The 22651-nt window shown below is 48.9% G+C and overlaps 1 protein-coding gene across 1 annotated transcript; it reads right to left on the bottom strand.

Moving 5' to 3' along the window:
- Positions 1–9125: 9125 nt before the first annotated feature.
- dmrt2b (doublesex and mab-3 related transcription factor 2b) lies at positions 9126–11740 on the bottom strand (the record flags this gene model as incomplete). The annotated part of the gene is made up of 3 exons (XM_084436087.1): positions 9126–9898; positions 10330–10426; positions 11381–11740. 3 exons carry the CDS (start codon positions 11738–11740, stop codon positions 9126–9128), a joined length of 1230 nt encoding a protein of 409 aa, XP_084292213.1.
- Positions 11741–22651: the final 10911 nt, after the last annotated feature.

The following is a 22651-nucleotide window of genomic DNA, read 5'->3' on the forward strand; positions in this document are numbered from 1 at the left end:
ATACTGAATGTTGATACTGAACGTTGATACTGAACGTTGATACTGAACATTGATACTGAACGTTGATATTGAACGTTGATACTGAATATTGATACTGAACGTTGATACTGAACGTTGATACTGAACGTTGATACTGAACGTTGATACTGAACATTGATACTCAATGTTGATAGTGTATGTTGATACTTTACGCTGATACTCTTACGGCGATACTGACTGCTGTACTGAACGTTAGGCCTGCTGAAGCGTTGCTGCTGCCCTGTCAGAGGAGTAAACTACACTGACCCGCTCAGGTAGCTCCGCGCTAGGAGAGAGAGAGAGAGAGAGAGAGAGAGAGAGAGAGAGAGAGAGAATGCATATGTGTAGTTGAGCATGGTGATTGGTGTGGGCAGCAGAGCCACAGGGCCAAAACAAGCTCTCTCCCCCCTCTGCTCACAGTGAAATGTAAATCAGGTGGGCAGTCCGATGCAGAGAGCCACCACAGGTGCGCTGACAAAGGATGAAAATGAGGTTAACGCTGTTTTGCAGTGCTGCTGCACATCAGACGAGGTGTTTAAGCATCCTGAAGCCCCCCACACACACCAGCGGGCTCACAAAGAAAATGTTAATAAACTAGCGATAGCAGGAACAATATGCCCATTCAGAACCTTTCCAAAGAGCAGAGAACAATAAAGCTAATTTGTCTGCCCAACACAATTCCAATGTGGAGAGGAACACGACTGACATTTAGAGGTTACATTAAGCAGGCTCTCTGTTCACCAAAATGAAACATACCGAGGAATGAATGGCTCTCCGCATGTGCTTGTCTTGCCAGGAATAAATTGATTTAGCCTATATCTGTGTATTATTCCTGACACACAAGTCATTATTACCCTTCTGTGAGAGATGCTTGTCTTTTGTCACCCAGATGAGAATGGTAATTTCGGCACTGGACAAAATATTCATAGCTAAATCCTGAAAGCTGATAAATGATGGTAAAGGTACTGGTGCAGGTACAGTACAGTGTTAGGCGTATGAGTCGGGCCAGGGGAAAGGCCTACTGTATATCTGCATTCCTAGATGTGCCCAGACAGACGGGAGCAGTGTGCTGTCACCCGTGTTGACGCCATGAGGCCCAGGAGTTGTAAAAACTATCTGGCGTTCATATCGCAGAGATAAGCACGGAGAACAACAATGAGAGAAGCTGAAAAAAAGACAGGGCAGGATACAGATCAGCTGCGGGTTCAAACAAACCCCAGTAACGTCTTGGTGTACGATAAAGAACAATGTTGCCTAAGCAACGCCGGGTCCCGGCAACGCTTGTACAATGTTACCCAACCTACCTCTGCATGACGGAATATATGTGGATGTGGCACTCTGTGATAGTAGTGAGGAGTTACATAGTATACTAGTTCTGATACCTATTTAATCCATTATAACCCCCCCCCCCCAAAACCCCAAACCCCAAACCACAAACCTGAGGTACAGGTATTGGAAACGAGCGCCATAGTGGTCAATATGCGGTTATTCTCTGTGCTTATAACGACACTAATCGACTCCAAACTGCTCAAAGTTACATTGCTAGAATCTGGAATCCAATGATGTCCACCTCTTGACATTTGGTCGATTTTACTGAATGCTAGATCGTCCAGACATTTTAGCATAGCATCACAGTGTCACGGCACCGCCGCGTCAGCCTCGTCCACCTCCTCAGCCCCCTGACCCCGGCCCGAGCCCCGGTTCTGACGCTGGTCCCCAGCCTGTCCCTGTCTCTCCAGTGCCGGACTCCGTTTCCCCCAGCACCTCCCAGAGCCTGCAGCGGGAACTGCGGGCACGTCTGTGGTCACAAGCCAGACACGCCCCCGATCCACACCTGCCATGCGTCACCTTGATTGCCTCTCCTCCACACCTCAACGCACCTGGTCCTGATCAGCCAATCAACACACCTGGTCCTGATCAGCCAATCGCCAGCAGGATAAGAAGCCGGTCCACACAGCCCTCTGTGCCAGATCGTTGACCAACCAACCTAGTGGGTACACGTCTCTAGCTCCCTGCCTCGTCTGTTTTTTGAACCTTGCCTTACCCTGTTCTCCCTGTCTTCCCAGTTCCTGCCTGACCCACGCCTGTACGATTACCCCGCTCCTGCCTGACCCACGCCTGTACGACAACCCTGCTCCTGCCTGACCCACGCCTGTACGACAACCCCGCTCCTGCCTGACCATCGCCTGTACGACTACCACGCTCCTGCCTGACCATCGCCTGTACGACTATCACGTCCCCGCCTGACCCACGCCTGTCTACGGATCACGTTACTGCCTGCCTCTCCCCGGATCACAATAAACGTGCCTACGGGCTTTCACCCCAATCGTGTCTGCTCTTGGGTCCTCCATCAAAACCCTAACAGAACGATCTGGCCAACATGGACCCAGCGGACAACACAGGCCTCCGGCAGGCCGTCACCTCCCAAGGGATTCTCGCGGGACAACACAGCGTTCTACTCCGGGACGCCGATACAGCGATGCGGGCTCTCAACGCCAATATGCAAGGCCTGTCGGCCCAGGTTACCAAGTCGGAGCAAAGCCTGCACACTATCGCCGCTACCATGCAAACCTTCGTGTCTAGCCTTCGTGTCTAGCCTACTTACCGGTCCGCCCCTTAGTTGGTTTGAAGCCACCTGGAAAGCTAACGCGGCTTGTCTCCGGTCTTACGCTGAATTCAGCTTAGAGTTCAGAAAAGTGTTTGATCATCCCGCCCTTGGTCACGACTCAGCCTCACGTTTAATGAACTTCCAACAAGTTAACCGTAGCGTGGCAGAGTACTCCATAGAGTTCAGGATCCTAGCCGCGGATAGCGGGTGGAACGATACCGCCTTACAGACCGCTTTCCGTGCGGGCCTGTCCGAGACTCTGAAGGACGAGTTAGTCAGGGACACGCCCACTACCCTTGACAGCCTAATCTCCCTGGCTATCAAGATCGATCACCGCCTGAGGGAGCGTAGACAGGAAAGAAGCCGCGCGTCCGGTTTTCCATCTAGGCTTCCCAGCCAGCGTTCCCCTAACCCGCCTTCTCAGCTCTCGCCACGTCATGAAGCGCTCTCCCCTCAGCGCACCACGACGCCACATGCCTCCGCCCCCGAGGACGAGCCCATGCAGTTGGGCGGCGCACGACTCTCCGAGGCTGAACGCGCTCGCCGTGTGAGCGAGCGCCTCTGTTTCTACTGCGGTCAACCAGGTCATGGCCGTGCTTCCTGCCCCGCTCGGCCAAAAGACCCAAGCCCACCAGTGAGAGTGGGTTCACCGGTGGGCTGTGCCCTGTCACCCACGCCCCCCATGGCCAAGCTAGCGCACGTGGGCTCTCTTTCCAATGGCTCCTCCTGTGTCGATGCCCAGGGGCGGATGCACCTCGACGTCTCCATCACTGTGAACCAACGGCCCATCTCAGTTCTCGCCCTTGTTGACTCAGGTGCCGACGACAATTTCATCGACGCAGAGCTAGTAATCCAGGCGGGTATTGCCACCCTTCCCAGAGAGCCCCCTGTTACCGTGCACGACCTTAGCGGTAGACTCCTAGCCAACATTACGCATGTCACCGAACCCTTGAGCGTGGTCATCTCTGGAAACCATCGCGAGTCCTTGTCCCTATTGGTCATCACGTCACCCCAGAATCCCATAGTGCTTGGCCATGCGTGGTTAAAACAACACAATCCCCATATCGACTGGTCCTCTAACCGAGTAGTCAGCTGGAGTTCCTTCTGCCTCAGTACCTGCCTCACATCTGCCCGTCCCCCAGCAGAGGGCGCTGTTGCCCCTATTGAGCCTCCTGACCTGTCCCAGGTGCCCCCCGTCTACCACGACCTTGGAGAGGCCTTCAGTAAGCAACGAGCTCTCTCCCTACCGCCTCATCGCCCCTATGACTGCTCCATAGAGCTCCTCCCCGGGGCCCCTCTGCCCTCAGGCCGTCTGTTCCACCTGTCACGTCCTGAGAGAGAAGCCATGGAAACTTACATCAGGGACTCTCTTGCTTCTGGCATCATCAGGCCATCGTCCTCTGCAGTAGGTGCCGGATTCTTTGTCGGTAAGAAGGATGGTTCCTTACGACCCTGCATTGATTACCGGGCTCTGAACAGCATAACTGTTAAAAACAATTATCCCCTGCCTCTCCTTGCTTCTGCCTTTGAGCCCCTCCAAGGCGCCACCGTCTTTTCCAAACTGGACCTCAGGAACGCCTACCATCTGGTTCGGATTACAGAAGGAGACGAGTGGAAGACTGCTTTTAACACCCCCCTTGGACATTTCGAGTATCTGGTGATGCCTTTTGGGTTGACCAATGCCCCTGCTGTTTTTCAGGGCCTAGTCAATGACGTCCTCCGGGATCTACTGAACCGTTCTGTCTTTGTCTACCTGGATGACATCCTTGTTTTTTCTCGTTCCCCGGAGGAGCATGTCAAGCACGTCAGGCAGGTTCTCCAAAGACTCCTGGAGAACCGGCTGTTTGTCAAGGCTGAAAAGTGTGAATTTCATGTCCGCTCAGTTCAGTTTCTGGGGTACATCATTGGAGAGGGTCAGGTGAAGGCTACCCCAGAGAAGATCAGGGCAGTGGTCGAGTGGCCCACCCCCACAACCAGAAAGGAGCTACAGAGGTTTCTTGGGTTTGCAAACTTTTACCGACGGTTTATCCGTGACTACAGCCGAGTTGCTTCCCCCATGATGGCCCTGACCTCTAGGACCACGCCCTTCTCCTGGACACCCGAGGCAGACGCTGCGTTCAGGGCCTTGAAAGCACTCTTCACCTCTGCCCCGGTGCTTACCCAACCAGACCCCTCACGTCAGTTCGTCGTGGAGGTCGACGCATCGGACACGGGGGTGGGGGCGGTCCTGTCACAGCGATCGGCCTCCGACGACAAGCTCCACCCCTGCGCCTTCTTCTCTCGCCGCCTTGAACCGGCGGAACGCAATTACGACGTCGGGAACAAGGAGCTGCTCGCTGTCCAGCTGGCCCTGCAGGAATGGAGACATTGGTTGGTGGGGGCGGAACAACCGTTTATCGTGTGGACAGATCATAAAAACCTGGTTTACCTCCAGAACGCCAAGAGGCTTAACCCCAGGCAGGCCCGGTGGGCGCTGTTCTTCGGGCGCTTCCGGTTTACCATCACCTACCGGCCGGGGTCTCGCAACGTCAAGCCTGATGCGTTGTCACGCCAATTTGCTCCCCCGGAACCGAGTGCCGCAGAGCCTGACACGATCCTACCTCCCTCCTGTGTGGTGGGCGCGGTCACATGGGAGATCGAGGGCGTGGTCAGGGATGCCCAGAGGAGCCAACCGGACCCAGGTAATGGCCCCCCTAACCGACTGTTTGTGCCTGATCTAGTCCGTTCCCAGGTCATCCAGTGGGTCCACGCATCCCGGTTTGCCTGTCACCCAGGGGTCAACCGCACCCTGGCTCTGCTTAAGAAGCGTTTTTGGTGGCCCACCATGTCAGCTGACACCCGGGAATACATCCAGGCGTCGCACCAACCCTCCTCCGGTCTGCTACGCCCCCTGCCTGTTCCTGGCCGCCCTTGGAGCCACATCGGGCTGGACTTCGTGTGCGGGCTCCCTCTGTCCAATGGTAACACCACCATACTAACTATTATTGACCGGTTTTCTAAGGCCGCCCATTTTGTGCCCCTATCCAAGCTCCCCTCAGCTTCAGAGACCGCGGCTCTCCTGGTGACCCATGTGGTCCGGCTCCACGGCATTCCCGTGGACATTGTCTCGGACCGAGGACCCCAGTTTACGTCCCAAGTATGGCGGGAGTTCTGCCGGGCTATTGGAGCCACCGTGAGCCTGTCCTCCGGCTACCACCCCCAGACTAACGGGCAGGCTGAACGGGCCAACCAGTTCCTTGGGAATGCGCTGCGCTGTGTCTCTACTCGGAACCCGTCCGCCTGGAGCGACTACCTCTCCTGGGTTGAGTATGCTCACAACTCCCTGTCCAATGCCTCCACTGGTCTGTCCCCTTTTGAATGCTCTCTGGGCTACCAGCCACCATTGTTCCCTGAGCAGGAGGAGGAACTCACCGTGCCCTCAGTCCAGAGCCACATCCGTCGCTGCCGCAGGGTGTGGAAAGAGACCCGAACCGCCCTGCTCCGCTCTGTCCACCGCAGCCGGCGTAACGCGGATCGCCACCGGGTCCCAGCTCCAGCTTACCAACCAGGTCGGAGTGTATGGTTATCCTCCAAGGACATCCCATTGCAAGCATCCTCCCGTAAGCTGACACCCCGGTACCTGGGCCCATACGTCATCGACAGCATAGTCAACCCCTCAGCGGTCAGGCTCAAGTTGCCTCCCGCCATGAGGATACATCCGACCTTCCATGTGTCCCGTATCAAGCCTGCCTCTGTCAGCCCCTGTGTCCACCAGGAGACCCGCCACCGCCGGTCCGGATCATCGATGACCACCCTGCCTGGACGGTGCGGCGCTTGCTGAGGGTCCGTCGGCGGGGCCGGGGACTCCAGTATCTGGTGGACTGGGAGGGTTATGGGCCTGAGGAACGGAGTTGGGTTCCCCGCAGGTTCATTCTGGACCCGACGCTCATCCGGGATTTCCACCGTGACCATCCTGGCCAGCCCGGTCGGTCGCCAGGAGGCGCCCGTAGAGGGGGGGGTCCTGTCACGGCACCGCCGCGTCAGCCTCGTCCACCTCCTCAGCCCCCTGACCCCGGCCCGAGCCCCGGTTCTGACGCTGGTCCCCAGCCTGTCCCTGTCTCTCCAGTGCCGGACTCCGTTTCCCCCAGCACCTCCCAGAGCCTGCAGCGGGAACTGCGGGCACGTCTGCGGTCACAAGCCAGACACGCCCCCGATCCACACCTGCCGTGCGTCACCTTGATTGCCTCTCCTCCACACCTCAACGCACCTGGTCCTGATCAGCCAATCAACACACCTGGTCCTGATCAGCCAATCGCCAGCAGGATAAGAAGCCGGTCCACACAGCCCTCTGTGCCAGATCGTTGACCAACCAACCTAGTGGGTACACGTCTCTAGCTCCCTGCCTCGTCTGTTTTTTGAACCTTGCCTTACCCTGTTACCTACGATTACCCCGCTCCTGCCTGACCCACGCCTGTACGACAACCCTGCTCCTGCCTGACCCACGCCTGTACGACAACCCCGCTCCTGCCTGACTATCGCCTGTACGACTACCACGCTCCTGCCTGACCATCGCCTGTACGACTACCACGTCCCCGCCTGACCCACGCCTGTCTACGGATCACGTTACTGCCTGCCTCTCCCCGGATTGCAATAAACGTGCCTACGGGCTTTCACCCCAATCGTGTCTGCTCTTGGGTCCTCCATCAAAACCCTAACACACAGCTGACGGACAGACACTGTTTTGGCAAGTCCTGTGTGAATGATTTGGTTTGGCTAAAGTTAGCAAGCTAGCTACTACTATACAGGTGGGCAAGAAAACATTACTTTTGGGCAAAGCTAACCAACGGCAAAATAATTCTAGAGTAGACTAGCTAGATAGGTAAACACATTGGACGGAATGTTCAGAGGGCGTTTGCATCAGGGCGGGGTTCTATTTGGAGCAGTACTGTATTTCTATTGGCTGGCTTGACTTGGTGCAGTCAATATGTATGCTGGGAAAGGAGGGACGGCTCCAGAGCAGTCTTTTATGTTCAAATTTGCCAAAACGTTAATTTATTACAAATATGACCCCGTCACCGTCTGCCTGGACCCACGACGGATACCCGTGCCAAATATCAAAATATACAAACAGACAGACGGACAGACAGAGAGTTGCTCATTTATGTGTCACAGGTGTGCAATTCTAATGAGTCATTTGTATTATATTAGGTTTGATAATGAAAAATGCATTATGATTTATTACCCTAGGCAAATGTTGATAGCCATGCCTAATGATATCTGACATGGATGGTATTCTCTTCCCTAGTTGGTGCAATGCTCATTATATTCAGGTAAACATTCTCACTCGAGTTAATATTTTCAAGTTGATGAAAGAGGAACAAACACCAACTGACGTGCCAGTCTCCGGAGGCTCGGTACTCACCTCATTTAGGCTCAAAGAAACCAACAGTCTGGTGCCCCACCCCCCCCCCCCCGCCCCTCTCTCTCCCTCTCTCCCTCTCTCCCTCTCTCTGTCTCCCTCTCTCTCTCCCTCTCTCTCTCTCTCTCCCTCTCTCTCCCTCTCCCTCTCTCTCTTCTCTCTCTCTCTCCCTCTCTCCTCTCTCTATCCCTCTCTCTTCTCTCTCTCTCCCTCTCTCCTCTCTCTCTCCCACTCTCTCTCTCTACCTCTCTCTCTCTTTTCTCTCTATCCCTCTCTCTCCTCTCTCTCCCACTCTCTCTCTCTCCCTCTCTCTCTCTCCCTCTCTCTCTCTCTCCCTCTCTCTCTCTCCTCTCTCTCTCTCTCCCTCTCTCTCTCTCTCTCTCTCTCTCCCTCTCTCTCTCTCTCTCCCTCTCTCTCTCTCTCTCTCTCTCTCTCCCTCTCTCTCTCTTTCTCCGCAGGCCACCCGTCTCTCTGTACTCTCCTCTCCCTGTTCAGTTTTATTTCATGCTAAAGGGAGTTCTGAACACCACAGAGTTTGTTTTGACAGAGTTATCCAAATGAGAACACAGTCAGGCCAGCAGTTTCTACGCTTTGATTTCAGATGTAAAAGAACTGGGCTTGAGTTCAGTCGCCAGGCTTTCCCTGTTTCACCAGCAGTATTTCATGTATTAGGTGTAAAAAGAGAGTACAGGTTTCTGTTAAACCACTCGGCATGGGAAGGTCAGCTCTGGACCTTATAAGAAAATAAAGAGCATCTGTCATGATTTGGGGTTAGCAAAAGTATATTATTTACAACATATGTTATATTACCATACTGTACAAGCTAGAGGAAATACAGAAAATTACAAAATCATATTTTCACAAGTTTTCTAAATATAGAGATGGTACAAAATGTAGGATAATGTGAAAGTAATTTGTGCATTTTACACATACATTTTTTTCACTGATTATGTTGTTACAGCAACCAGTATCGTCACTAAGGCTGCCAGGGGAGTTGACCTGAGACCATAAGAAACAGTTGCATTCAGTTATCATCTCGCAATTGGCATCCATTTCCACACAAATAAACATTTCAACGTCACAATGTTGACCCAGTGTCCGTCAGGCCCTCAGCAATGACTCCACAGAGAAAGCTAAAGGCTTCACCGCCAGTCTTTTCACTGGGCTGGTCTGGGAGCTGTTCTGACTGACCGCTGCTGACCACTCCTTGGCTGTGGCATGGGGAGGCTCTGCATACCTGCTGTGACTGTTGGAGTCCACCCCGCCCCAGAACACAAGATCCAGGCCACAAGGAGTGTGTGTGGGGGCTCTTTTTTGTGTGACGCCTGCTGAGTCCACTTGGAGGCTCTTATCTCTGTCTAGATGAGCTGAGCCAAGGGAGAAGCTCTCCCTGGGTTGGAGGTGTGCTACAGGCAGGAGAGATGGCTCTAGGCAGGTCTCTCTCTTCTCACCATACCCCCAGCTCTCCCTGGCCCGCTCCATGAGGTCCCGGGCCCCTGACTTAAACTGCTCCAGGAACCCCTCGTATCTGCCCTCTGTGGACCCGGCCTTCAGTATCTCTTCTGGGTAGCAGTGGAAGTCACACTCATACACACTCATACAACCGGGTTTGTATTTGAACGCAGGCATGTAGGCGGCCGCCCCAGGGTCCTTGAGCGGGCAGTAGTGGGGGGTGGGCATCCCAACCAGGGCAGGGTGGAGGAGGGCAAGGCCTGATACTTCCTCCAGCTCTCTCTGTCTCAGCTCTCTCTCCAGCATCACACTCTCCAGCTCCTTGTCAGCAAACGCGCGCCTCTTCCTCATACGGGCGCTGACAGAGGGGTAATGTGGCTGCTTGGGCCAGGGGGCGTCCTCTGCCACTGGTGGTTTCAACCCTGAATGGGCAGATTTGAAATTAGGTATGTCATTTAGGAGTTTTTGTTGTTGTTTTTTGCCAGGGATGTAACCCTGGCAGGGAACAGGGATGTAATATTCTCTCTTTACAGTAATAATCTGCATGTGTGGAAAAATCCAAACGACACACTTCTTTACCTAGTTTGGGGTATATTAAGTTAATAAAACAGCCTGTGCAGAATGCATCTATGCCTAAGTACTGCTGTCCTTACTCAGAGAAACGACCTCGAAACGTTGTCAACTAACCACTGGTAAACATTGTAGCCTTATTCCATCGCATCATTTGCATAATGTGAATTACCATAAATGAAATACAAACAGATGCGGTCCCCATAGACGGTGCAGGCAGCGTTTAACTGTCTGGTGGGAGACTGGAGACAGGCTAAAGAGAGCCATGTTAATTCGCTCTTACCCTCCAGGATCGTCTTCGCCAGGACGCAAGGTGCTTTGGTGTACCGCTGATATGCTGTCCTCCGGAACGGAGCTGCGCACCTAACACCCTTTTTGCCCTGAAAAGAAATTGAAAACATTTAATCACATTAAAATGTCAGTGATCGGATTCTCATTCCAGCGGCAGTTAAAAATGAATATTCCAGGTGAGTAGCCTAGGCTACAGACAGAACTAATTGAGACAAAATAAAACTATTTTATAATGATGTATAACTATGTATTTACTAGTTTATTATAGATATTAAGTAAATGTTGTTTTAATGTACAGTTGTTGAGATCCGTGTAAGCACAGGCCTCATGTTTGATTGTCTATCAGGTTCGACAATGAAATGCAACGCAGCGGGTATAGGCTATAGGCTACTACTGCATTGATTGAAGTGCAAGCACTCAAAAATAACTCTGCTTAAATTCAAAATACAACTTATATCTAAAAACCAACAACAACGTATCTTTGTCAAACAGTAAGGAATATTCCATTATGTGGAATTTACCAGTTTAACGATTTTGCTGTATTGTGGTAGTTTGATTCAATGCTGTGTTTTCAGTATTTAATACTTTTTTGTTATTTTGTCATGTAGTGATGTAGTGAACTACTCAACCCACTACACAATAAAGGGTACGGATGGACTGTGTACATTTCTCTACTGTTTTCAGAGACAACTTGTTATGAAATCTTGTTCTGAGTGATCTTTTCATGCAGTCAAATATCAGATATTCAGTGTGCCTGGCTATATTTATCTTCTCTATATTTAAGGGTAGATTTAGTATAGCTCGACGTCCTACAATGTGAGGAGGTAGGTTCCTCAAATATATTTCTTGACATAAAGCACACGTGCAATCAATAGGCTATATTCCATAATTGCTATATAAACTCACATTATTCTATTATTCACTGTCCCATTCTATTACATTATATTCTACTCTCAAAAAAGGGACCGCAAATAAGTAGCATCACAAGATGTTTTAAAATCAAATGACAGCACAACTCGGACACCGACGGCCGCGGCGCTCACCTCTGTAGCCTGTTGCCTCCGCAGGGCTACTTGCGCAGCCATCACCCGCTGCCTCTCCACTACGAGGAGACAGTTCGCGCACTGACAGTCACGCCAGCGACAGAAGCGCTTGTGGCCTTTGAGACACGACACGACACCGTGGTTTCTGCAGCGGGCACATTTGGGGCTGCGGGTCACCTTGCGCTCCGCCGGTTGCTGCTGAAAGGCCACTCTGTCTCCATGCTGCTCCCCGCTGCCGCGACACCCGCCGGGCAGACATCCGTCAAGACTCTCCACGTCAATCTCCTCATCGAATTCTTGTTTTGGCGCATGAACTTTGGTTGTTTCTAGCTGTAGGCCTCTTTCCAATTGAGTGGACATCTATGAGAAATGCCTTCCACGCTGTTGCAGTGCGGTGTTTCCCACTTGTAAAGTTCTCGATCACCTACAGCTGGTTACGTGTAGCCTTTCACGAGGCTTTCACTTGCTACTCAAACTCTCTCCGTGTAAACTCTGAGCCACCAGACCTTTGAAATAAAGCTTATAGCCCTCTGACGTCCGGCCGAGTTGTTTCCAAGAATGCAAAGGCGACGCATGCACTTTTGCGCTTCTGGAGCGCGGGACTGATAGTTAGGAACGTCCTCTCGCACCGCATATGTAGCCTCTACCTGTGTGGAGCGGAGCCTACCTTATAACTTTGGTCTCATCTTTCAACTTTTGTTCTCACCTTTCAGACCTCATATTTATTGGAGCTCCCATCCCCTAAAATCTCAAGACATCCTCGACGTCACATATTGACATTGAATTTAAATGCAGAGAAGCGTGCACAACAGGAATTTTCCAATTCGTGTAATTTGGTCATGTAAATTACACATGTACACAGCTAAATAGATAGCAGATTTCAATTTGATATTATTCTCGTTGCAATCTCGATAGTCATACGTTTACTTCGTTGGTCGTATATGCGACCTTCAACAGGTTTTATTAAACACTGTGTAAAATAAGGTTAACGTAAAATAAAGTATCTTAAATTGCTTATAGTGTTATTAATACGCCTTCATTTAGGATTATGTGTGATTACACCAATGTAGGGTAGACGTAGCCTAGTAGAGACGAAACACTATTTTGGGTTAATTACGGGCGCGCGCCCTGGGGAGTGGAGCTCGAGCTTCAGCTTGTAGAGCACGCGCCATGGGAAACAGAACCAATTACTTTTGCTTAATACCTGGAAGTAATATTTTATCCCATCGTAGATGTTCACGTGCTTCTGAATAGTTCAGTGTTTGCTTTTATGGTGTTCAGAATGTTTTTCTTCCATTGTGCGTAAAACGGACTTCCACTTAACACAGCTTTTATCTGTCTTTCTGTTTTTGCTATAGTCAATCATTTTTTCAATATCTTCTTTGACAGTAGCAGTATATTGGCAGTTCATCACTCACATTGTGATAAGCCTCAAAGCCTCTATTTTAACATACAGGCTCAAGTAAAATATGATGGATTGCCAATTTGAGGGATGAATAAGCCCTCTGAGATGTCACCCTATGATCACTCAACTCCAACTCCACACACACACACACACACACACACACACACACACACACACACACACACAAGCCCCCAACTTCAACATCTCAATTGATGATTTCCCGGTCCAGCTGTGAGCCCAGATCAAAATCCTTTGTGTCGTCCCAGACAAAGACAGTACCAGAAACTGCACCCGTTCCACGTTCTTCCCCTCGCTGTCTCACTATTTTTATTTATTTATTTCATTTATTTAGAATCTCAGGACAGTGCATATTAATGAATATGCACAGCAGTACACAAATATGCCAGATTGTAGCCTGGTGGCTAATTTCCATCTGTAGTCCATGTAGGCAGGTTGATGTTACATAATACACAGAAAGTAAAGGCAAAAATACAAGAAGCAGAGAGAAAGAAAAACATAATTAAACTAAAGTACAGAGCATCATGTTAAAACATACTTCTATGTGGTTAAAATGATTGCAGGATTGGTTAGCTCTGAGCCATACCTTCAGGAGGACCTTAACGGTGGCCAGAGTGGGACATTCCCTCATAGATAAGGCTAATCCATACTGCGCTCCCTTTGAAGGACAAGACGTTTTGGCCCAAAGACGTTTTCCTGAGGGGAACCTCGCAGTCCATGTTTGCAACAGCTCTAGTGAGCCGGCTGGAGTTGGTGCTAGACCTCAGTTTACTAAATCCTTTCAGCGGGGGTGCTGCCAGCCCCTGGAGCACTTTGTACATCAGGCATACAGAAGAGAACTTACAAAATAGCAAAACTCAGCATATTGTATTTCGCCAGAATATTACAATGATGATACGTAAAAGGTTTTTTATCGAGAACCTTCAGTGCGTTTTTGTATAGGAGTTCGACTGGCCTCAGATGTGATAGAAACATCAGGGCATGTCCATCACAGAAGCCTTCAACTATGTGATAGAAACATCAGGACAGGTCCATCACAGAAGATTCAACTATGTGATAGAAACATCAGGGCAGGTCCATCACAGAAGATTCAACTATGTGATAGAAACATCAGGGCAGGTCCATCACAGAAGATTCAACTATGTGATAGAAACATCAGGGCAGGTCCATCACAGAAGATTCAACTATGTGATAGAAACATCAGGGCAGGTCCATCACAGAAGCCTTCAACTATGCCCTTGTCCCTTCCTGTCCGGTTTAATGCAGCACAGTGCCAACCAGCATCCCAGCCAAACACCACAAAAACAACTAATCAAAATTTCAGCTGCATCCTGCATGAATATTTATCCACACCAAATCCCCTGAACACATGACCCCATCATCAAGCTTCTTGTCCCACAATGAATTGAATCCAAAACCCTCCTTCTCACTTGCTGTACAAAGCCCTCCACAACCTGGCCTCCTCATGTCTCTCTCACCTCCTTCTCGCTCCCTCCAACCTTCCTCCGCTGGTTTCCTCACCTTCACTTCCAGCACCGTGGGCGCTGTGTCCTGTCATTCAGCTGCACAGCCCTTAGGCTCTGGAGAATCTCACACACCTGGTCTACCTTTAAGAAACACCTGAAGACTCATTTATTCAGATTTGCGTATGATATTTAATGCCTAATCTGCTCTATTTGATCGATCACAGTCCCCAGTGAGTGCCCTGTGTGATGACATGTGTGATTTAATTCGTTCATAGTTTACCTCTCAAGATTTCACTGTCTAATGTGTCATTGGAGAGATGGAACTTGAGTGCCATATTCCTACAAAGAGGAGACAGCACAGCAGCCAGAGTGAGAACAATCAACTATGATCTTCAAGATCCCCAATCTTCACACAACTCCTAGAGGACATTGAGAAGTATAAACGTCTGAGCTGGGAAAATGTAATCATGTACACAAACCTCTGCCTCCTCAAAATCCTACACAACACTGCACCCCCTCCGCTTCATAGATACATCACACAGAGATCAAACTCTAACCACACCACCAGAGTCTCCACCCGAGGAGACTGCATCGTACCCCACAGAATCAGTACATTTAGCCGGTCATCATTCTCAGTTAAAGCATCACAGGACTGGAAATCAATACCCACAGAGATTAGGGACCTCAATACTCACCGTACCTTCACTGCACACCTGAAATCATGGCTCATCAACAGTAATCAACCATGTACACATTAATGCAGTAGATACTTCTATTGCCATCATGTCAACTACTGTTTTGTCCTGTCATAATCGTTTGTTCTCTCCTGGTTAGTGCATGTGTATTTTCTGGTATTTTAACAGTATGTTAATAAGTGTTCTAGGTGCCCTTATGTCTTATGTCTGTCATTTAACTTATTTCTATTGTTTTTATTGCACTGTATTTTCAGGTTGCCTTTTTAACATCTGGCCAGGGAGAGCAGATGGAAACTAGCCTCTTGGCTAATTCTGGCTCATTTATGATTTATTGCACCCACAATGTATTGTCTATTAATGTGCATTGTCCCTGACAAATAAACCAATACAATAAAATAAAACAAGAAGTCAGCAAAGACTGGCTGCTATTATTATAGTGTTCTCAATCCTCTGAATGAATCTCAGAGTTTGTTCCAGGCCAATGTGTCCCTGCTGCCTGCAAAATGTCCTGCTGCATAAATATGAGATTTTAACTGAAGGGCAAGTCAAGTGACATTGGTACAGTATTACAATGGTGAGATGGCATGAGGAGTCTGCTCCCTGCTGGTTAGAGTGTGTAATTACACCTCGGGTAGTTGTTATTCTACAGTAGGCCTACAGTAGGCTGAAAACTGCTGATCCATTCTGAAGAATATGCCTCTCACAGCAGCATTGAGGATGGAGAGTCAGACACAATATTGATAAAACTCTAAGTGGCAGCTAAGCACAAATTAATGCAGACTTCTTTATACTTGCTAAAATGCCCGGGTATAAAAATGGATTGGCCACATCGTATCAATCGAAAGTGAGCTTGATGACTTGCTATTTATTTCTGATGAATCACACCCTATTCTTGGCACAGGCTAGTTCCTGGACAGGCTGGTTATTGCTCCTATGTAATGGAAGGGACTGATACCCTCCCCATATGTTTCTGTTTGAGTAAGGCCTGCCCTGCGTGTGATGAGCTGAGCATACATCGTCTCATCATTTGTTGCTGAATTTAATTGTCTGTGTCTTCACTGAGGGAGAAAGCCCCCCTCTGTCTGTCTGTGTGAGTGTGAACTTTCGGCTGTGTGACACAGACAGAGCCCAATTCTTATCATTACGCTTTCTTTCAGCTGAGGTGATAATGTGAAGTCTTTCTCTTTCACCTTTACCGTCTTTATTGTCCGGCTCTCTGTATAGCTCTGCAGCCAGCCTGTCTATCTGCTTGCCTGTCTGTCTTTCGGTCGGCCTGTCTGTTGGCCTGCCTGCATGCATGTGTTGTGTAATTGTGTTGTGTAGGAGTGTATGGGAAGTCTATAGCGTCTCTCCTCAGACTACATGTCAGGAGTCCTGGCCAAAGTCACCTTCACTGACTGCAACGTTTGCTCCAGCATTCTAGTCGTAGAGTCGCCACCTCCCTGGGCTTAGTCCCCAGTCCCCTGGGCTTAGTCCCCAGTCCCCTGCCGGCAGTGAGAGTCAAAACCCCTCCGCTTTTGTTGTGTGAGGAGATGGACCTCGACAGACCCGTCCGGGCCAGGTCAGCGTGTCCTAGGCCCGTACCCTCTGACTGCTCAGTCAACCCCTGCATCAAAAGAACACCAAAGGAGAAGGCGGGAAGAAAGAAAGACAGCTCTACTTTTTTTTTTTTGGAATGCGGAGGAGCTCAGAGGAGAAACGGGGAGGGGTGTGTGTGGGGATCACAGGGGTCGACTGTTTGACTTTCAAACGGAATCCTGAGCTGAATGTTAATCCATTTCAAAGGGAGAGGTGACCTGACCTGAGTTTTCTTTTCTCTACTATTTTCACAGTCTTACCCACCGTACCCACCTGCATATAGAGAGCGGATAGTCTAATAGACTTGTATCTCAGGGCTATCTGCTGGTTTAACCTCACATTATCCACACATCTACCGGGGTATCTGCATAGCTCATGAGATCCAATGAAGAAAACAAAAGCCAGGCATTTCATATTGAAGGGACTGATCACAAACTGAACTCAAACGATGGGCTCCCCTCATAGCTAATGGTGTGGTGCCAGAGACTGGGGGGGGAATCTGTGTATCTGGGGAAGAGGAGGAGGAGAGCAGATGGAGTCAGATGTTGGAAGCAGCCATCCAGTGAGACGCCTCCCTCTACGCAGCTCACATCACGGTCAGGGGAGCGCCGAGGCCTGGCGCGGGCATCATTTTGGCGTTCCAGCGTATGTAACCCCCCACGGTGCTCGCTCGGTGGGCACACATATGGGGTGGGGGGCAGACACTCTCCCCTTGCTTCCGCCCCTCCACCCACCCCCAGCGAAGCTGCGAAACCCTCCGCAGGCGTGGCGTTGCCATGTGGGCTGTGCGCGCTCTGAGCGGGCGCGCCCTGCCTGACGAGATGTTTGATGACCTGGAGAAAATCTCCCCGCCAGAAGCTCCACCCCCATGGTCCATTTGAGCTGACACTTTGGCCTGGTTGATTCTCTCTCTCTTTCTCTCTCTCTCTCTCTCTCTCTCTCTCTCTCTATGTGCCACTTACCAAGCCTGGATCCAGACCGCAGAGACTATAGAAATGGTGCTCAGAGAGCACGGACCTTCGCCCCTGAATGCATTCCGTGGCTCGGTGCACACCAAAATAGAATGGGTTCTAAATTGGCCCTGCTAACCCTCCACCGAGTTTCATGAAAAGTAGTCTGGTAGTAATCCTAATCCAAAAAATGAATGGAGGTGAATGGCTGTCCACTCTGTGTTTGGGCGCCTCGTGGACCCGCCCTGTGATTCACTGGGGTGGAATGACTGGAGGTGACTGGAGGTGAATGGGTGGCTGTTCAATGGGTGAATGGGTTCACCTTCAGTCATTTTTTTTACTAGAGTTACGCAAAAATTATCAGACTGCTTTTCAAACTCGGTGGAGGTGTGTAGCATGGGCCAATTTCGAACCCCATTCAATTTTGGCATGCACAGAGCCATGAAATGCATCCAGGGGTGGAGGTGAATGGGTGACTATTGCAACTCTGTATGAAGGTCTAGACCAGCCCTCAGCCCACGTGAGCACTTTGGGGTAAATTGTATAATGTATGTGATGATCACCACCAGCTCAGTGGCCTAGTGGTAGAGTGTCTACCCAGAGACCGGGAGCTTGTGGGTTCAATCCCTGGCCAGATCATACCAAAGACTATAAAAATGGGACCCATTGCCTCCCTGCTTGGTACTTGGTTGGAATTGGGGGGTTAGATCACTAAAAGATTCCCAAGCAAGGCACTGCTGCTGCTCACCGCTCCCCCAGGGGGTGGGTCAAATGCGGAGAACAAATTTCACACATTCAGGTTTGTGACAATCAGTGGGACTTTAACTTTAACCGCACTCCAATATCTATTATTGGAGCTAGGAGCTGGGTAGTCTCTGTCTACCCAGAGACTCCCGGTCTCTGGGTAGACACTCTACCACTAGGCCACTGAGCTGGTGGTGATCATCACATACATTATACAATTTACCCCAAAGTGCTCACGTGGGCTGAGGGCTGGTCTAGACCTTCATACAGAGTTGCAATAGTCACCCATTCACCTCCACCCCTGGATGCATTTCATGGCTCTGTGCATGCCAAAATTGAATGGGGTTCGAAATTGGCCCATGCTACACACCTCCACCGAGCATTTGCCCATTACCAATTACAAGGAGCTGTCTTCGTTCTAAGTTTAGTTTCCATTCGTTGATTTGGCCTGTGATTCGAATCTGCTCCAAAATGTAAATGGTTGTAAGATGACCCATGCTACACCCTTCCACTGAGTGTCATGAAAATCGGTCAGGTAGCTTTTGCGTAATCCTGGTTTAAATGAATGGAGGTGAATGGCCGGCCATGTTTGAGCGGCCCGCGGACCCTCCACATGCTTCGGATCCGCTCCAAAATGTAATGGGTTCTAAGTTGGACCATGCTACACCCTTCCACCGAGTTTCGTGAAAATTGGTGCAGTAGTTTTGGCGTAATCCTGCTAACAGAGAAACGCAACAAACACACACACCCACACGCCACCGAAAAAATTACCTCTCGCCCTACGCTGTCGCTGGGGCAGAGGTAATCAATGCCACAGGATCGCCCCTCTCCAGGCAATCAGTTTATTATCCCAGTAAATGAGTCCAGTCCTCATCTGCAATTAGATCTCAGTGCAGACCCCATATATCTTGTAAGGCAAGAGGCGCGAGCAAGCTGTCAGTCTAGAACACTGTCTCCCCGTGAGGGCATTTATCTGGGCAGTGTCATGCACCGATTAACGAGAGCTGTTCAATAATGCAGACGATCGGCCTTATATACAGCACAGACATGGTCCTTTTCTCATCATAGCCTTTTCTTTCAAAACAAACCCAGCGGAGAAGAGAAGAATATGCTCTCAAAATCTCCTGATCCTATTTCATCTCTGATTGCCACAGAATTCAAAGCTCTACCCTCAAGGCGGAGATAGTGGTCTTGCCGTAGTTGCAATAACTTGAATGGGCCATTTGATTCTATTGCCTCTTTTTCCTGCCCTCTCATCCCGTTGCGTCTGATTGGATCATTGTCTAAAGGCATGTTGGCTGGGTATTGGGAAGGCTCATATAGCTCGCTTTAAACTGTCTTTCAGAGGAATGGTGAAGATCTTGAGTTGGCCAGCCTTGCACACCGCACTTAACACTTAACACTGAACACCGCAACACCCTTGCTTTACTCTGGCTTTCAAGAGTGGAGAATATCAGATAAGAAAAGAAAAATAAATGAAAAGAGTTGTTACAATACGCTACTGCATATCCACCAGAAAATATCTGCTGATCTATAGGCCTACTTGTAAAATCATCGCTGTCAAGGAAAAAAACTGTTCATTGAATATTTTAAAAGACGTGCCATCTTATGCATTGTGCTAAGATAATCATATTCCTGAGAATGGAATCAGTCTTTATCCTATACATTTAAATAAAAAAGTCAGTTGACCAATTCTCCAAATGAAATAGCGTTTTCGAATGCAACCATTCATACTGAGGACTGTAGGTACTTTTTTTTTTACGTATTAATTACATGCAATGTTATTCAAGCACTCAACAGTGTAATATCTAGAGCTACGCTTCCCCTGGTTGCCTCTGGTGGTAAAAGGGCTGCTAAACACATCATTATGATAGACTGTGATTACAGCTGGCGGTCTGCACTAGGGAGCTGAATTACAGTAAATGGGTTTTAATATAATTTTATTCAGGGAAGGCGCACAAACCAAGAAAAATGCATCGAGATAATTGCCACTGCATACTGAAAACACTTGAAGTATTTCCCCAAACATCAATTATGTTATTTTAGAATGTTTTAATGCATGTTGATAGTTTTTTGAAACCTTATGCGGCGCAAAATTTGTGAATTCATTATTTAATCAAATGTTTGTTATTTAATTATTCATTATTTAATTTAAGTTTTGCCTGGTTTTTATTTTGACAAATGCCAATAATAGATATTGGAGGCTTGTGTACAGTCTGACTGTGTTCTGTCTGACTGGCTCATTTCATCATCAGACCCTGCGCGGTGGCGGATGATGGGGTGTTGCCCTCATTCTATCTGATAGTTCTCCCTCCCTCCTTTCTCCTCCTTCTCCTTCGTACTGCTCCATCCTCCTCCCTTCCTCCTCCTCCCTCCTGTTCCATCGTCTCCCCTCCTTCTCACCAGCTTGAGAGAGTATCTGCAGACCGTTGACTGCTTGTGAGACACATAATGCAATAGAACAGTCACTCAAGGTAGGCCTACATTACACTCTAATGCTTCACTGTGTCTCCCATTAAATCTACTCATGAATCATATTAATTTTTCCCCCCTCTACTATAGCTCACCGTAGGCCTACCCTGATTTTTCAGCCCCAATGAATACAAGTGAGGAATAAATGGGATTTTACATAAAAATAAATACAAATTCACCCTAATAACCGTCTATGGGTGCTGATAAATTCATTAACGTGCCCCAATGTGCTTTTTCTACTTTGTTGGGCTCTAATTGTTGATGTATGTGACTGGCTGACTACCTCCCTGTACTGTACAGCTATAGGCTAGTCCACACATTTCCATATGGGCTGAGAGAGGGAGCGAGGGAGAGAGAGAGAGAGAGAGAGAGAGAGAGAACCAAAGAGCAAAATAGAGAATGTATGATAAAGAGAGCACTGACAGTACAAAATTGAATATTTCAACAAAGATGCTCTTTCATTTTCACCTATGAGCCCCCCCTGCTATCCTTTTGACAGCTAAAACACGAATGCATTATCTGTCTGTGGGGTAGAGACAGCCGGGGCATAGCATAGCACAAGCCTAGAGCAGGGAATTGGACAACATTGCCTCCTTTATGCTTTAAAGAGACTGTGCAGGGGATCATTTCAAACTATATCTGCCATAGCTGAAATCTTTCAACTTCAAAACAGAAGAAATACGCAGATAGCTACTGTAGACTAGAGCCTGTACTATGCAGGATCAAAAGAATCAAGTCAACAGCGCAGAACGCTGTGAAGAAAACGGAGCTCAAAGGCACCCCATGCACGGCTCCACTGTAGCTGTCAGCGTCAACGTTAAACCGAGAAACATTGACACCACCATCAAACTCTAACATTGACACCGCCATCGAACTCTAATATTGACACCGCCATCGAACTCTAACATTGACACCGCCATCGAACTTGACGCAATGGCTACAGTGGAGCAGCTGTTATTAATTACAATGGATTCGTTCCCTCAGCGTCCGATGGCTGCAGTGGAGCTGTGAAGTAAGATGACAATATCCTGGTGTTCAGTTCAATATCCTGGTGTTCAGTACAATATCCTGGTGTTCAGTTCAATATCCTGGTGTTCAGTTCAATATCCTGGTGTAAAGTACAATATCCTGGTGTTCAGTTCAATATCCTGGTGTTCAGTTCAATATCCTGGTGTACAGTTAAGCATCCTGGTGTTCAGTTTAATATCCTGGTGTACAGTACAATATCCTGGTGTATCAATATCCTGGTGTTCAGTTCAATATCCTGGTGTAGGCCTATCCTGCAGCTCGCCTGGTGTTCAACCATCCAACTTCCCGCTTCCGTTCTCTACTGTCTCCCTGTAGCAGCTGGCATCCAAAACTCTGGTACCAGCCTACAGGGCAATGGAAGGAACAGTCATTTAGCACAACAGCTCCCTCCTCCCTCAAGGCCATGGTCAAACCCTACACCCCTACCCAACCACTATGTTCTGCCACTGCATTGCGGCATTCTCTATGAGCTTGTTCTGCTAAGTGCTTACTGTGCTTTGTTACTGTATATGATTCACCCAAATATCATATTAGAGACTACAGTGATAGCTAACACATAATGGCCTTCCATGTAGGGAACCTCTCTGGAACTATTTGTGCTCTCTCCTGTTAGTCATGTCTCTCTTATGACGTATCTAGCCCATGTTTACTGCTCTGTATATGTTCTTAGCCAATAGACTAACATTTTCCAGGAGCTTGCTCGATCGTCTCGTTGAGAGGTCAGGGAAGAATTTTTACAGCTCACTTTTCTGGCCCCCGGGTGATACTGGTTTTTGCTTCCCTCTGGAATATGTAGGGGTGGGACCTATTCCCACCCTCCCATTGCTCTCTGTAAAGCGCATTGTGTTGCCTCTGTGTATGAAATGCGCTATACAAATAAAGCTTTGATTTGATTTGATGTAGGTAAATCACCC

This window comes from Borostomias antarcticus, assembly GCF_949987555.1.
Source record: "Borostomias antarcticus genome assembly, chromosome: 3".
In the NCBI taxonomy this organism is placed as follows: Eukaryota; Metazoa; Chordata; class Actinopteri; order Stomiiformes; family Stomiidae; genus Borostomias; species Borostomias antarcticus.